General features: G+C 44.2%; 1 protein-coding gene across 2 annotated transcripts in view; it reads right to left on the reverse strand.

Moving 5' to 3' along the window:
- LRRC49 (leucine rich repeat containing 49) overlaps nt 1-13,972 on the reverse strand; it is a 102,964-nt gene that overhangs the window by 31,639 nt on the left and 57,353 nt on the right. For both annotated transcript variants that reach the window (XM_010977939.3, XM_010977940.3), the window contains 2 exons: nt 11,960-12,107; nt 1,676-1,759 (listed from right to left, as the gene is read on the reverse strand). In XM_010977939.3, coding sequence (XP_010976241.1) covers nt 1,676-1,759; nt 11,960-12,107 — 232 coding nt within the window. The remainder of the gene's footprint in view (nt 1-1,675; nt 1,760-11,959; nt 12,108-13,972) is intronic.

Raw genomic sequence — 13,972 nt, forward strand, 5'->3', positions numbered from 1 at the left:
TTTCCCTCTTACTAAAAATTTTAAAAGCTAAATAACCCTCATAATTAGAGTCCTATTTAGTGACCTCAAGAGAAGCTTTAGCTGCTTTATGACGTCTTCATAAAACTTTTCCAAACACTTAAAAAACATGTTCACTAAATATTTAATGGCATGTTTCCAAAAATATTGATGGTAACGAGCAGCTGAATTGGGTGCAGAACAAAAGCTTTTCAGCTCAAAGGTGGAGCCAAGTGTGATCTGTTGCCTACAGTTGGCTCCGCTTACACTGGGAGCCTCAGAGCTAAACCGCCAGCGGACTTTCTTTGCTGACTCTCCCTTCCGTTCTCCAGGGCTCACACAGAAGGCCTCTTTAGGTCTGAGGGCTTCGGTCTATTCATTCATTAACTCATTCATTCACTCACTCACACAGGCATCTGACAGCAGCAGCCTTGTCAATGGTAACTCTTGTTCCTACACGTTTAAAAATACTTATTTCCTATAAACCAAGGAGTTTTGGGCCAACCCTTAGGGATGTTCCAGTATAGGAAAAAGATCAACATCCTTTTGGCTAAATCAATCAATAAAAAGGTAGAGCTGTCGAGAGGGGGCTGGGGCACAGCTAACTAACGGGATGAGGGAAACCAGGCAAAAGTTGGGAAGGAGTCAGGCGGCCAGAGAGAAACGGCAAGTGAGGAGGTCAGAGCAGACCAACAGTCCTGATGGCTCCCGGAGCAGCCGTCTGGAGCTGAGGGGGCTTGAGGTCAAGTTTGTTTTATTTTGCTTTGTTTTTGTTAATTTAGGAGAAGTTTTCATCAAGCGAAACACACAGATCCAAGTGTATTTTCTGATCAGTTCTGACAGGTGCGTGCACCCGTCAGCCCACACCCCTAGCGAGGTGCACGGCTCTTCTGTCACCCCAGCGAGTGCCCTCGTTTCCAGCGTTCACAACTTTGTATCCCTACCGGTCATTTTTAAAATACTGAATGCCATGTTAATTTTAAAAAGAAAAGCACCTACATGATACAAGAATGAGTAACGCCCATTTTTCAGTGATCTCCTCAGTACAGAACAGAGTGGGAAGCGTAACACAAACCGTAAACGTTAAGCTGTCTTATTTATTACACTCTGTGATGTTAAAAAAAAATTAAAGAGAACATTTTAAGGCAAGTAACGTCTGATATACTAAATCATTTTACACCAGTTTAAAAAATTAATTTCTAAATCCTCAAAATCTGTACCACCTCTGTATCAGAGAAGCTAATAGAGGAAGTTTTTAAATTTAAAAAGTCATCATTTAAAAACCCCACGTAGCAGAGCTCATTAAAGTATTAGTAGAGATGGCAGTCTATCCCAGGGGTTTCCAGAAAGAAGTGCACATGCCGTGAGGACACAAAAGGGGATGTCCTGGGGTGGGAAAAATGGTAACTTCTGTTACATTTATTTTTTATCTCCTCCTTTCAAAATGTCTAGCTTTTGCACGTGTTTTATAATGCACATTACACCGTATTTCAGAAGTACAGGTTTATTTATAGGTAGTAACTTATAAAAGTTTTAAGGATGCTTGTTTATTTAAAAAACATTCCACTGAAAGGAAAAATTGGCAACGTTTGAAAACGGCTTTTCTAGCTGACCAGCTGGGGCGCGTCAGCGCGGGGAGCGCGTGCGCACACACACCTGCGGGCGTCAGAGAAAGTACCTTAAGCAAAGACTGCTTCTGACTTTCCCGCTTCTTCTCTTCCTCTTTTTTGGCCACAACAGATGCCATACGCCTTTCTTCTTCCTAAAAGAAAAAATTTTAGAAGCATTACAATCTTTTTTATGCTAAATACCTTTGGTTCAACAAGCCTGATTTCCTTTGCCTGTCAGCATGCTACTTGCTACCGAAAAATACTCTGCCAAAATAAAAGTCAGTGTGTCCCTCTTTATCTTCTTCCTCCTTCCTAATTCTAAAAGACTTGTGCCTCCTTCACTCTGCTCCCACTCCTGGCGTGAGGTGGCCCTGACTGAAACGAGGAAGAAGAAAGGATGAGGGGAGAAGGAAGGTGGGGAGCAGGGGCGCCTTCTCTTTATACTGGCCTCCGCGTGGAGAGACGCAGCAAGCGTTCTATCACCAAGATTAAAAAGGGCAAAGCTTATGCTTCTAGCATTTTTATTTAATTGATGGTTGCAAATCAGAGCTTTTTAAAAGACAAAGCAACTGTGGAAGTTCTCAAAAACTCTCCATTGATATTAATTTTTCTTCATTAATATCATCACTTTTACTGAGTTTTTAAGCTGATCTGGTGAGTCTAATCTCTTCCACTCTAAAAACCATGAAATAACATTACAGACAGTTTCAAAAAAAATTTTTAAATGCCATAATCCCAACACCCTCACTCAAATCTTATCATTTATGTATCACCTTATGATACCCACTATGAGCAAACTTTTTAATGTTGCAATCTGGATCGTGTTTTTCCCCCCTGTGAAGATTGGTAAAATTTAATATTGTAAATTATAACCATGTAACTTTTAATTTTTATTATCAAAAGATTTGTAGGCATTCAAAATGATGTCACAATTTGAGAAAACAATTTCTTCATAAAAGATAAGCCTGAAAGTACTTCAGAGATAGAAAACTACGAAAAGCAACTCAGTACATTTGAAGGAGAACTTTTCAAGAAATAAAAAACTACAAACACTGAAATTAAAAACTCAGTGGAGGTGGGGGTGAAGAGCAGATTTTACACAGCTGTAAAAGAGGTCGCAAGACATTTTCCTGTGCGCACTCAGCCCGCCCCCTACTTGCCCACCACAGCACTCAGCCTGTTTCATTGAAATTCTCTCTGGTACCGTGTCTCCCCTCTCTTGCAAACAGCTGCACAAAGGTACAGACCATGTCAGCTCCCCAGCACACAGTAGATATTCAATTCAAAGAATGAATTATTCAATGTACGTCTTTGTGTATCTGTTTGATAATTTCCTAAAACTGAACTACTAAATCAAATGGTAACATATTTCTGGGGCTTTTGATATGTTTGCAAATTGCCCTCCATAAATGTAGTGCTGATTTATACTTCTACCAGAAGTTAACATTTGATTTAAAACATGATGGATGGTCACAAGAGCTGTTTGCCAAATACTCCTGTGTCTTCCCACAACCCGGCCACACTGTGAGAGAGCTCTTCCCGCCCCCTGAAGTTAGGTGTGGCCATATGACTTGCTTTGGCCAACGTCGTATGAACGAACATGACGTGTGTTTACTCCTAGGTGGAGGAATTCAAAGACAGTGTATGATTCAGCTATTCTCTCTCAGCTCTGCTACAGAACCTGCAGAGCTCCACATGGCGGCTACTTTGAAGGCCTTGGTCCCGGAATGAGTAAAGTTCCCAGACCACATACAATGGGCAGACCAACCGTGGGCGCATGAAATAAACTGCGCTGCTTTAATGCACTGAGGTTAGAGGAGCTGTTGCTGTAACATGGTCTAGCCTATCCTGATCAGTACATGTTACATTAGGATTAAGGAAGGTCGAAGAGGCCGTGGAGGTGTATTCCAGGGGGTGAGCCATTATAAATACTTCTGAAAACAAAGATCTAAAGAAGTAAATAAAACATGCACAAAAATAAACCACCATAGAGTTAAAAAGGAGACCAGAAATGCATCCACAGGGAGACTAGTCTTAGAAATGAGGAAATGGGTGCTCTGAGAATTCAGAATCAGGACCAGAAGCCATGTCTGAACAAGAAACGGAGTTTGTATTTTTTACAATAAGGATATATTTAAATGTGTTTTACTGATTTTAGAGAGATGAAAAGGGTGAGGTCAAAACTCAGTAGTAATCTGCCATATGATTTACTTGTTTTAAAGGGAATAGAAATTTCATGTGATTTTTGGTGAATTAAAGGTGTCTTTTACAATACAGAAAACAGTTATTCTTAATGTTTAAAGGCTGACTAATGAACAGAAATAAACTAAGTAACAAATTCAGAGCCCTGATTTCTAGCTTCATAAAATAGCTTGATTAACAATCATACTAAAGTCTTCTATTCAGCAAATGCTGATTTAGCACCTATTAAGTATAACCTGTTTCAGAACAAACCTCTTAAAAGAGCAAAATATACTGATGTCCAATTACTGACTCATCTATGAAATGTGAACTAGAAACAGATCAGTTATTCAAAGAGCCAGTTGCACACAGTACTGGAAAGTGCATGGATCACACACTGTGCATACTTAAGAGATGATTTCATCAAGTTTTCAAAAAGAACTTGAGCTTCTATTAAAAACAGTAGAACTTTAACAGGAAAGCTAAACCTAGGAAAACCGGGTATAAGCCAAATCAACTCAAACACTGAGTGTTTTTAAAAAATTTATACACCTGGTAATTATTCAGCCCAAATAATTACGGAGCATCTAAACTTAGAAACAAAAATAGACCTCTAATTGTAAAGATAAGCTATAAACCTGTGGGTAAGAAGGAAAAATACTGTAAAATTCTGGCATCTTCATGATAATAGTCCAATTTCTGGGACAAAAGCCATATCCTTTATGTAGCAAAAGAAAGGGATCTATCTGGGACTAAAAATACACGTGCACTTTTTTCCTTATTTCAGTTCGTCACGAAGACCCAATATGGAAACGATTTCATATTAATTAAGAAGCACAGTGATTTAATAGGCATTATACTCTGTCAGATTATTAAAGCTCTAAAACGATGCAAATATTATATGAGAAGATGTTTTGCTCCAAAGTAAATAATAGCAGCCCTAATACAGGCAGCAACTTCCTCTGTGGAATTTTAACAAGTGGCAACGTGGGTTTTCACCCAGAGACTTCAGAACAGACAGTTACAAAGACACTGCCCTCCTTGACTACTTAAAAATCACAGAGATTTGTCTAGAAGAGGATGGCCCATATTTTTCAAACAATTTTTTTTTACAGAGAAAACTGATTTTTCCAGGGTTGTAGTTACCGGCAGAGTGAAGAAGAGCAGCCGCGCCCCCTGCCTCCGCCTGGCCCAGGAGCAGTACTGCACTGCAGACCAGGCCGGGGGACACTGCCAGGACACCTGCAACGCTTACACTGGCTTACGGTAAGAAAAGTTTCTTTTGTTTGTTTGTTTGTTTTTGTTTTTTAGAAGGGGGAGGTAATCAGGTTTTATTTATTTTTTTAATGAAGATACTGGGGATTGAACCCAGAACCTCATGCATGCTAGACATGCACTCCACCACTTGAGCTGTACCCTCCCCCCGAAAGGTTTGTTTCTTGATCCTGTAAGACCACCACAACTGTCCCCACGCAGTGGCGACGCACTCCTGGTGCCGGGGCCTGACGGCACCTTCAGCTCAGCGCGGGCTTCTCCAGTGAGCACCACGTGGGAGGAGAGCACGGAGGAGCGCGCACTGGCTTTTAAATGCTTGTCTCTGAAAACTATATACATTCCATTTGCTCACGTTTCATCGGCCAAAGCAAGTTGCACAGCCACACCCAACTCCAAGGAGGGGAGGCACCAGCTTTCCATCTGTCAGGAGGAGGAGGAGAACCAGCAGGCAACGGCTCCCGTGGCAGGAGACGTGCCTCCGTCCGACAGGCTTCCCCACCTCCAGAGAGCGAACTGTAAACAAGTTCATGTGACGCCAACTAAATGTGCGTTCGAGGTGAAAACTTTAGGCACCACGTCACTTCAGAACTGTGAGAACAGCACCTGCTTTCACAAAATACTGCCTTGGAAATAAAAAGTTCTGGGAGGCAGGATTTTCTATGCAACTGTCCTCGTTCTAGACCCTCAAAATGCATCTAGTCTCTCCTTTTCTGGACAGCTGTAAGCATACCTGAAGACTACTACATTATCTTCCTTATGTCTTCTCCTCTGTCAACGCATCGTGCCAGGTTCTCTGGAAATTCTCCAGTTTGCTATCACCCCTCTAAAACTAACAGTTCCGGTGTAATTCAACAGTTAAAGAAAAAAAGGGGGCTATTGTCCATTTTTCTAAATTCTCTATTTCTATAAATGAATATTGGTTTAAAAATCATATTAACTTCTAACAATCATATCTTATAATTAACTCAGTTTAAACTTATCAATTCCAATGCAGGTCTTTTTCACATATGCTAATTCTCGTTTCCCAAAACCCTGCATTTGGCTGAGAATTATTGTTTGTTTTTATGAAGTAAAGTCTAGAATTTCCAATGTATCAATTTTTTTTATCTTGCTAAATTCTGCTTATTTTTGTAGACTAGAAGTTAGCAAACTTTTTCTGTAAAGGGCCAGATAGTAAATATTTTAAGCTTTGTGATCCACATAAAATGTCTCTCAAGCATTTTTCTTTTTCTTTTTTCACAATGCTTCAGCAAATCTAAAACCCATCCTTAGCTTAAGGGCTGTAAAAAAACAAAAACAAACAAACAAAAAACCCCCAGCCGTGGGCTGGCTCTGGCCCACGGGCTGTAGTTTGCCCAACTTTGCTCTAGATTGTTGAGCTATTTTTGGATCCTAATTTGATCAACCAACATACCAGAGTCTCTAACTTCTCCAGTTTGTCATTTACATATTTTATCAGAATAATATAAATGTTCTCAACTAGTCGATATTCAAAAATGTTGAACAGAACAAGCCTAAGGAAGAGCCTCAGGGCACGCCAGGACAGCTGTCTCTCCAGGCTGGCGTCAGCCCGTCACTCGTGTTCTGCAGGGACACCTGAACCACAAAGCCATTCAACCATGCTGTCACAGCGTACTCAAAGTGCTGTCATAAAGACTTTGTGGAATGCTTTGCCTGAATACCAAGACACTGTCCCCCGCAGCACTTCTCTGAGGGGTCTCTTCATAGTATCCAGGACGGTCACCTAGTTCTGTCCGGCACAAACTGTGTGTAGTGAACTCATGCCGCCTCCTAGGGGTCGGTTCCTCCAGGACTCACAACCCGCCTTCTGACACCTCAGTTTAGCTTTCTTTCCTGCAAGTTTGCTGTCACCACTTGTGGACTCTGGATTCTTTCCTTTCAGGATAAAAAGACAGATTAGTCCATCTTACCTTTCAGCTACTCTGCTATTCCACACTGCTTCTCAGACAGAATTGGCAGGTGCCTAGCAGTTTATTCACTCCATTTATTCCTTGTTCTGGATCAAAGACTGACACATTCCTGCCCACAGGCCAAATCCAGCGTGCCACCTGTTTTTGTAGATAAGGTTTTACTGGAACAGGGCTATGCTCATTCATTTACGTACCGTCCACGACCGCTTTCAGGTTACAATTAGAGGTGAGCAGTTTTCACCAGAGCCTGCGTAAGCCCCAAAGCCCGGTGTGCTTACTGTCAGCCCCTGCTCTAAACGGGTCTAATTCAAGCTTTTCATTCACCTATCCTAGGCTTTACTTTCATCTTACTGATATTTATTTCCACTCTTTACTAACTATAAGCCATTCCTCCTAACAGAGATAACAAAAGCAAAACAGGAACTGAGGCCAATAACTCACATTATCTCCCAACATCCTGCTACCTCCTGCCGCTCCTCTGGACCAGACCCCCAGAGCTCCTACCCTGGCTAATCGCCCTGCCTGGCCTCCCCACTCGTCCTCTGCACTACTGCTCACACAGACAACCCTCCCAACAGGCAGATCCCACTTAACCAGGAAACCCTTCAAGGGTTTCCTATCACGTTCAGGACAAAACTCTAAACTTGTTCTTATGGCATAAATGCCCTCCGCGACCCCACCCTCGCCAGGCAGCATCCTCCTGCTCGTGCCCTCCTCCCCCCGCCCTCGGTGCGCAGCCGCACTTCCCACGGCGCTCGGCGTTCCTCGCGCCTGCACCTCCCTGGGCATCGTCCACGCATACATCCTCCTCCTCCTGTGCTGCTCTGCAGGCTCAAGTCTTTCCTCCTTGGGAGCTTTCCCTGCTTCTCCAGCAGACACAGGAGTGCTCTGCTCCTTGACGGCATCATGGGTATGTGTGTGTGTGTGTGTGTGTTTGTGTGTGTGTGTGGTGTGTATGTACTAATCTAGAGATGGATCGTATCTAACTAGCTGGTCACCTTGCATCGTACTCCACCTGCATGCCTGCACTCAGGAATCTTCTCACGGTGTCTCTAGGTCAAAAGAAATATGTTACAGCTCTGTTTACTAAGCAGTTAGTAAACAATTTAGTAAGTATTCATGTTTTAGCAACTTAGCAGCCATCTGAAAAAGCAATAATACGTGTAAATTAAAGAAAAAATCCCATCCTTAAATAACCACAATTACCGATGAACTGCGTGCACGTGCAGAGCATCACCCGACTTCTCACACATTAGAACTAGCCTGGACCCGGCCGTCCACCCTCACTGCTTGCTCTGTCCTGATTTTGGCATGGTGTTTGTTTTTATCACAATCACCACTGAAAGCTCAGCTTTGCCAGAATATGATGCCATAGAGAGAAATGCACTGTGACCTAATGTTGAAATGGAAAATTACCTTAAGCTGGTAATTTTCTGTGTCTCACAGAGCTCAAATATCACTGTGTTTAGCTTGGAAATTATAAACATTCTACAGGGCCCCTGTGAGTTCAGCATCCTTGGCACAGTTTGGGAACCACAGCCCAAGGGCATGGAAGTTCATTAAATATTTGTGTGATCCACCCCAGCTAGAATGTTCCTATGGTAAATTATATAAAAATTTAATCAAGATGTCATTCTTAAAGAGAAAAAATAGCTCCAGACCCAGCATTAGCAAACTTCCAGCCAGACGGCAAATCTTCTAGGGCTGCAGGCCACACGTTTCTTCAGTAACTACTCAGCTGTGCCATCGCAGCATCAAAGCAAATGTAGGTAATTCATCAATGAGTGAACGTGACTGTGCTCCAGGGCAACTTTATTTACAAAAATAGGTGGCCCACTCATGGGCTATTGTTTGCCAGACCTGTTAATTAATAAAACATCTTTTAAAAAGTCAGTAAAAAGGTATAAATAAAAGGTGAGACTAAATACCATGAGTCCATACTGATATGAGTAAGTTAATAAATTGAATTTTTTATGAGGAATGGGATTACAAAGGCGTGATATTATGATTTATTATAAGAAATACGTCTTTGGTCTTCATCCCAGTTTCTGGTTCACAGTTCCCAAAACCCTAGGAATTTCCCAAATGTGAGGAGTGATAAAGGTGTCTTTTGTTTTGTTAATGAGATGACTTTTGGACCCCACCTAAGAGTGGAGGCAGGTTGCCAGGAGAACCAACCAGGCAATTAGAGGGCTGGAACTTTCCATCCCACCCACAGACCTCCAGGAAGGGGAGACAAGGTGGAGGCTGAATCAACTGCCAAGTCGCTGATGATACATAATCAGCCATGACTATTTAATGAAGCCTCCATAAAAGCCCAGAAGGACAGGGTTCAGAAGCTTTGGGGCTGGTGAGACCTGGAGGTCTGGGGAGAGGGACACGCTCTGAGGGTGCGGAAGCTCCGTGTCCCTTCCCACACGCCCGCCCCACGCGGCTCCTCCCCCTGGGTGTTTCTGACTTCCGTCTTTTCACAGCGAGCTGGTGGCCTAGTAAGTGGAACGTTTCTCTTAGTTCTGTGAGCCACTCTAGCGAATAGCTCAGACCTGAGGACGGGGGTACGGGACCCTCTGGTTTACAGCCAGTGGGTCAGAAGCACAGGTAACAGTCTTGTCACCAGCATCTTGGGCGGAGGAGGGAGCGTGCATGCAGTCCCACGGGACTGAGCCCTCAGCCTGTGACATCTGATGGTACGTCTGGATAGACAGGGCCAGAACTGAACTGAAGTCTTGGACACCGAGCCAAAGTGAAGAACATCAGTGAAGAGACAAATACAAATTAAACACCACCTGCCAGCAGGCAAGGGGGGAGTACGCAAAATCACTTCTGCGATGTTTACGCCAAAAATCTATAACCAAAAATTGTCAGGAAACATCAAATAAAACCTGAATTTAGGGTCATTCTACAAAATAACTGACTTGTAATCTTCATAAATGTCAAAGTCATGAAAGTCAAGGAAAGACCGAGGAACTGCTCCAGAAAAATGGTGACAGAGACATGACAACAAAATGCACCTCCTCTTTGCAACATCTAATTCCAAACTGGACCACGTGGCTCCACAGAATACTGCTGATGTGACCAGTAAAACGTGACCGTGGTGTGAGAATCAGACACTAGCAATTACTCAGCATTTATTTCCTGATTTTGTTGGCTCTCTTGTGCTTACATGGGAGAATGTCTTTGCTTGCAGGAAATACACACTGATGCGTTCAGGCTGGCTGAGGAATTGAGTCAGAAGCTTACTCTCAAATGGTTCAAGAAAAACAAGTTCTTTGTACTTACAGCTTTCCTCTAATTTTGATATTATTTCCATTTAAAAAAATTTAATTTCTAAAATTAAACAGTGAGGAGCAGACGCGCAAGGTCGGCCGCTGTACACACGTCAGAACAGCAGGCCCTGCTCCACCCCAGCCCATCTCCTCACGTCCTGGCCAGGCAGGCGCCCAAGGGCAGGCACCGCACGCGGCACGCACCTCCTTACATGAGGCCCGCGCACAGGCCGGGCGCACTGAGCCAGCAAGCCTCGGCTGAACCGGACTGCGCGCCCAGCCTCGGGCGAGCCAGAAAAGGAAGGGAGGAAGCCGTGTGGTGCGTCCTCCCCTGCCGCCCGGAGGAAGAACGGCTCCCGCCCTCACAGACGACGTCCTGAGGTGGCAGACAAGGCTGGCGTACAAGGTAACTGCGCGCTTTGTGACTGACTGTACTTCAGTAAATAAAATTCACTACGGGAAGCATAATTAAGTACTATTTTATATAAATGGGTTCCTGTTCGTCACAACCCCATCCGGAAGAGCAGTTAGAACCACAGATGCCTCAGTGAGACAGCTGTGGAGATGAGGGTAAACGTATGAGACACAGTGGACGGTGCAGGTCTGAGCAAACTGGAAGGACAGAGAACCTCATCTCCATGAACAGAGACAGGCGGAACCTGAGAGGCCTCCTGGGACTTACGGATCCCGCCACACCTTGCCCATCCGCTGGCCACCTTAGATGTCCACAATACTGCTGAGGAAGAACTGTGAGCGGCACACACTGTGACATTAGTGTACAGGCAGTGAGCCGACTGGCAGCTGAACAAACCTAGCTGACCACTCAGGATCCACATCAAAATTAGCAGAGTCTAGAAGTGAGAAAACAGATGGAAGTTTAGGACATTTTTCTAGGTCAGAGATGATCAAACTGATTACTAACAGATATTTTCTTTGATGGTAAGTATTCAAATAAATCTGGGGTGCAATGAAACAAATTTTGGCAAGTGTCTTTATCACAGAACTTTCTAGAGCCTGCAGTATGCTTACGTACATGGTACAGTTAAGAGGAGGGGTACTGTGTGCAGCATTTCACTTAGATCAGGAGCCACATGGAAACGTCTAGTGTCTCCCATGGAGACACAATGAACAGAGACGAGACGCCCCGCTGAGCGGGAGCGCGTCAAGCCCAGCGCAACAGGCCGCACCGCTTCCGGGAGCCTCAGCCCGTCCTGCGGCTTAGCACTTCGTTCTACCTTGACAGCAACCCCGTGACACGACACGACCACAATCCCCATTTTACTCTGAGGAAAAGAGGACAGAAAGATTAAGTAAACCGCCAAAGGGCACGCAGCCGGAAAGCGGCCAGGCCAGCACTCAGGCTTGCAGGCCAGCTCCAGCACCCTCGTCCTTAACCGCCACGCTGCGCAACTCACCGGTGAAATTCTTACTCATCTCCTCCAAAGTAAATAGTTGGATATTAAGCAAGAGTGAAAAATAAGCATGAGGATTAGTTTAAACAGAAGGCTAGGTCTACTCAGTGAAAGCGGGAATAGGGGACAGGAGGTAAAAGGCTCACCGTTATGCTTGAGAAGTACATAGTCGTGATGATCCACAGTGCTTCAAAGGTGAGAAGCATTTCAAGCAAAGCGCGCGCAGCCCAGCTCCCCACCCACCCAGCGGAGCACCGTGGCGAGCACTCTGGGGGACCCTCACCCACCGTGACCCTCTTCATATCCAGCTGGCGCAGCTGCATCATATTCTGAAGGACAGTGTGTTTGTACCATGACTCTTGAGCTATTGGGTTGCCATCAAAGGTGATGTCAGAGAGGGAAGTAGAGTCAGCAAGGCAGCAAACACTCTCGAAACTGCAGGGGAGACAGAAACCAGCGGGTTACCGGGGACCCTCAACAGTGCTTTCCTTAGTTTCAGACACGTTATTTTTTAGAACAGGTTTAGATTTACAGAAAAATTGAGACCAGTACAGAGTCCTCATACACTCCGCACCCAGTTTCCCTGGTGTTAACACCCTGTGTTAGCACAGCACACGTTTTACAATTAATGAAATAGCATCGATCATCCTTGTTAACTCAAGTCCATATTTCACCCAGATTTCCTTAGTTTTTACCGAATGTCCTTTTCTGTTCCAGGATCCCATCCGGGACACCAGATCACATTTAGCTGTCGTGTCTCCTTAGGCTCCTCCTGTGGCTGTGGCGTTTTCTTAGACTTTCTCTGTGTGTGACAGCCTGGACAGCTTTGAGGAGCCCTGACCCCTTATTCTGCAGGCTGCTCCTCTGCTGGAATCTGCCTGATGCTTCTTCATGATTAGACTGGGGTCACAGTGCTTATTATTACTAACATGCCTGTCACTCTTCATGCCAACACTGGTCACCCGTTCTTCAGGTTTCTCTGATGTAAAGTTACTCTCCCCTCCCCTCCTTTCCACACTGAGTTCTCTGGAAGGAAGTCACCACGTGCAGCCCACACTCAGTCAGTGGGAAGTTCAGTTTCCGCTCGTTGAGAGCAGAGGATCTATATCAATTATCTGGAATTCTCTTCCCAAGAAGTTTGCCTCTTTTCCCTGTTTGTCGATTCACGGACACTCTACTTTGTACTTTGGGTTATGATCCGGCACCACGTTACTTATCCTGTTCAGGTGGCTCCAGCTCTGGTCATCGGAAGCTCCTTCGGCTGGCTCCAGTTTCTAACGTTGAAATGAATATTTGAAAGATGCTTCTCTCCTTCCCTCACAGTTGTTTGCATAAAGTGAGAATCAAGTAAAATGCTTCTGATAATTTAAACCCTGAAATACAAGGTGAGCTTTTATTTCTTCCACACTGTTAAGTGAACTAACTCATCACCTGCCCTTCACGAGTCCGGTTCCCCGTGTATATTTCACAACTGTTCAATGCCGTCGTGAACCAACCTCTTACCTAGAAACTGATGACTGAGAAGGGGAACTGCGAAGGGTCCTCAAGGGATTTTAAGCAAGGTGGGCGGCTAATGTGATTAGAATAATCATAACTTAGAGATATTATAGAAAGTATAAGGGGGAAAAAGGAGTTAAGAGCAAAACGCCAGTTCCAGAGCAGACTGCAGTAAGCAGCAGTGGTGCAGAGTGAGGGCCGAGCACATCAAAGGGAAGGTGGTGGCCGTGAGTGCGAGCAGCGGGGAGCGGGCTCTGCAGAAACCAGAGCAGCAGTCAGGCTTGTCTCCTGTTAGCGACTGCGGTGGCGGCTACAAGAACGTACACATCACATCAACAAAAGAAAGGACAAAAACCACATGATCATCTCAATCGATGCAGAAAAAGCATTTGATAAAATTCAACACCCATTTATGATAAAAACTCTCGCCAAAGTAGGTATAGAGGGAACATATCTCAACATAATAAAAGCTGTATATGACAAACCTACAGCCAGCATAGTACTCAACGGTGAAAAACTCAAAAGCTTCCCACTAAGATCTGGGACAAGACAAGTCTGCCCACTATCACCACTCCTATTAAACATAGTCCTGGAAGTCCTAGCCACAGCAGTCAGGCAAGAGAAAGAAATAAAAGGGATCCAAATTGGAAAAGAAGAGGTAAAAGTGTCATTATATGCTGATGACATGTTACTATATATAGAAAACCCTAAAAGGTCCACACAAAAACTACTAGAGCTGAGTGAAGAATTCAGCAAGGTAGCAGGTTACAAAATTAACGTTCAAAAATCAGTTGCATTTCTTT

This window comes from Camelus dromedarius, chromosome 29 (genome assembly GCF_036321535.1).
Source record: "Camelus dromedarius isolate mCamDro1 chromosome 29, mCamDro1.pat, whole genome shotgun sequence".
Lineage (NCBI taxonomy): Eukaryota > Metazoa > Chordata > Mammalia > Artiodactyla > Camelidae > Camelus > Camelus dromedarius.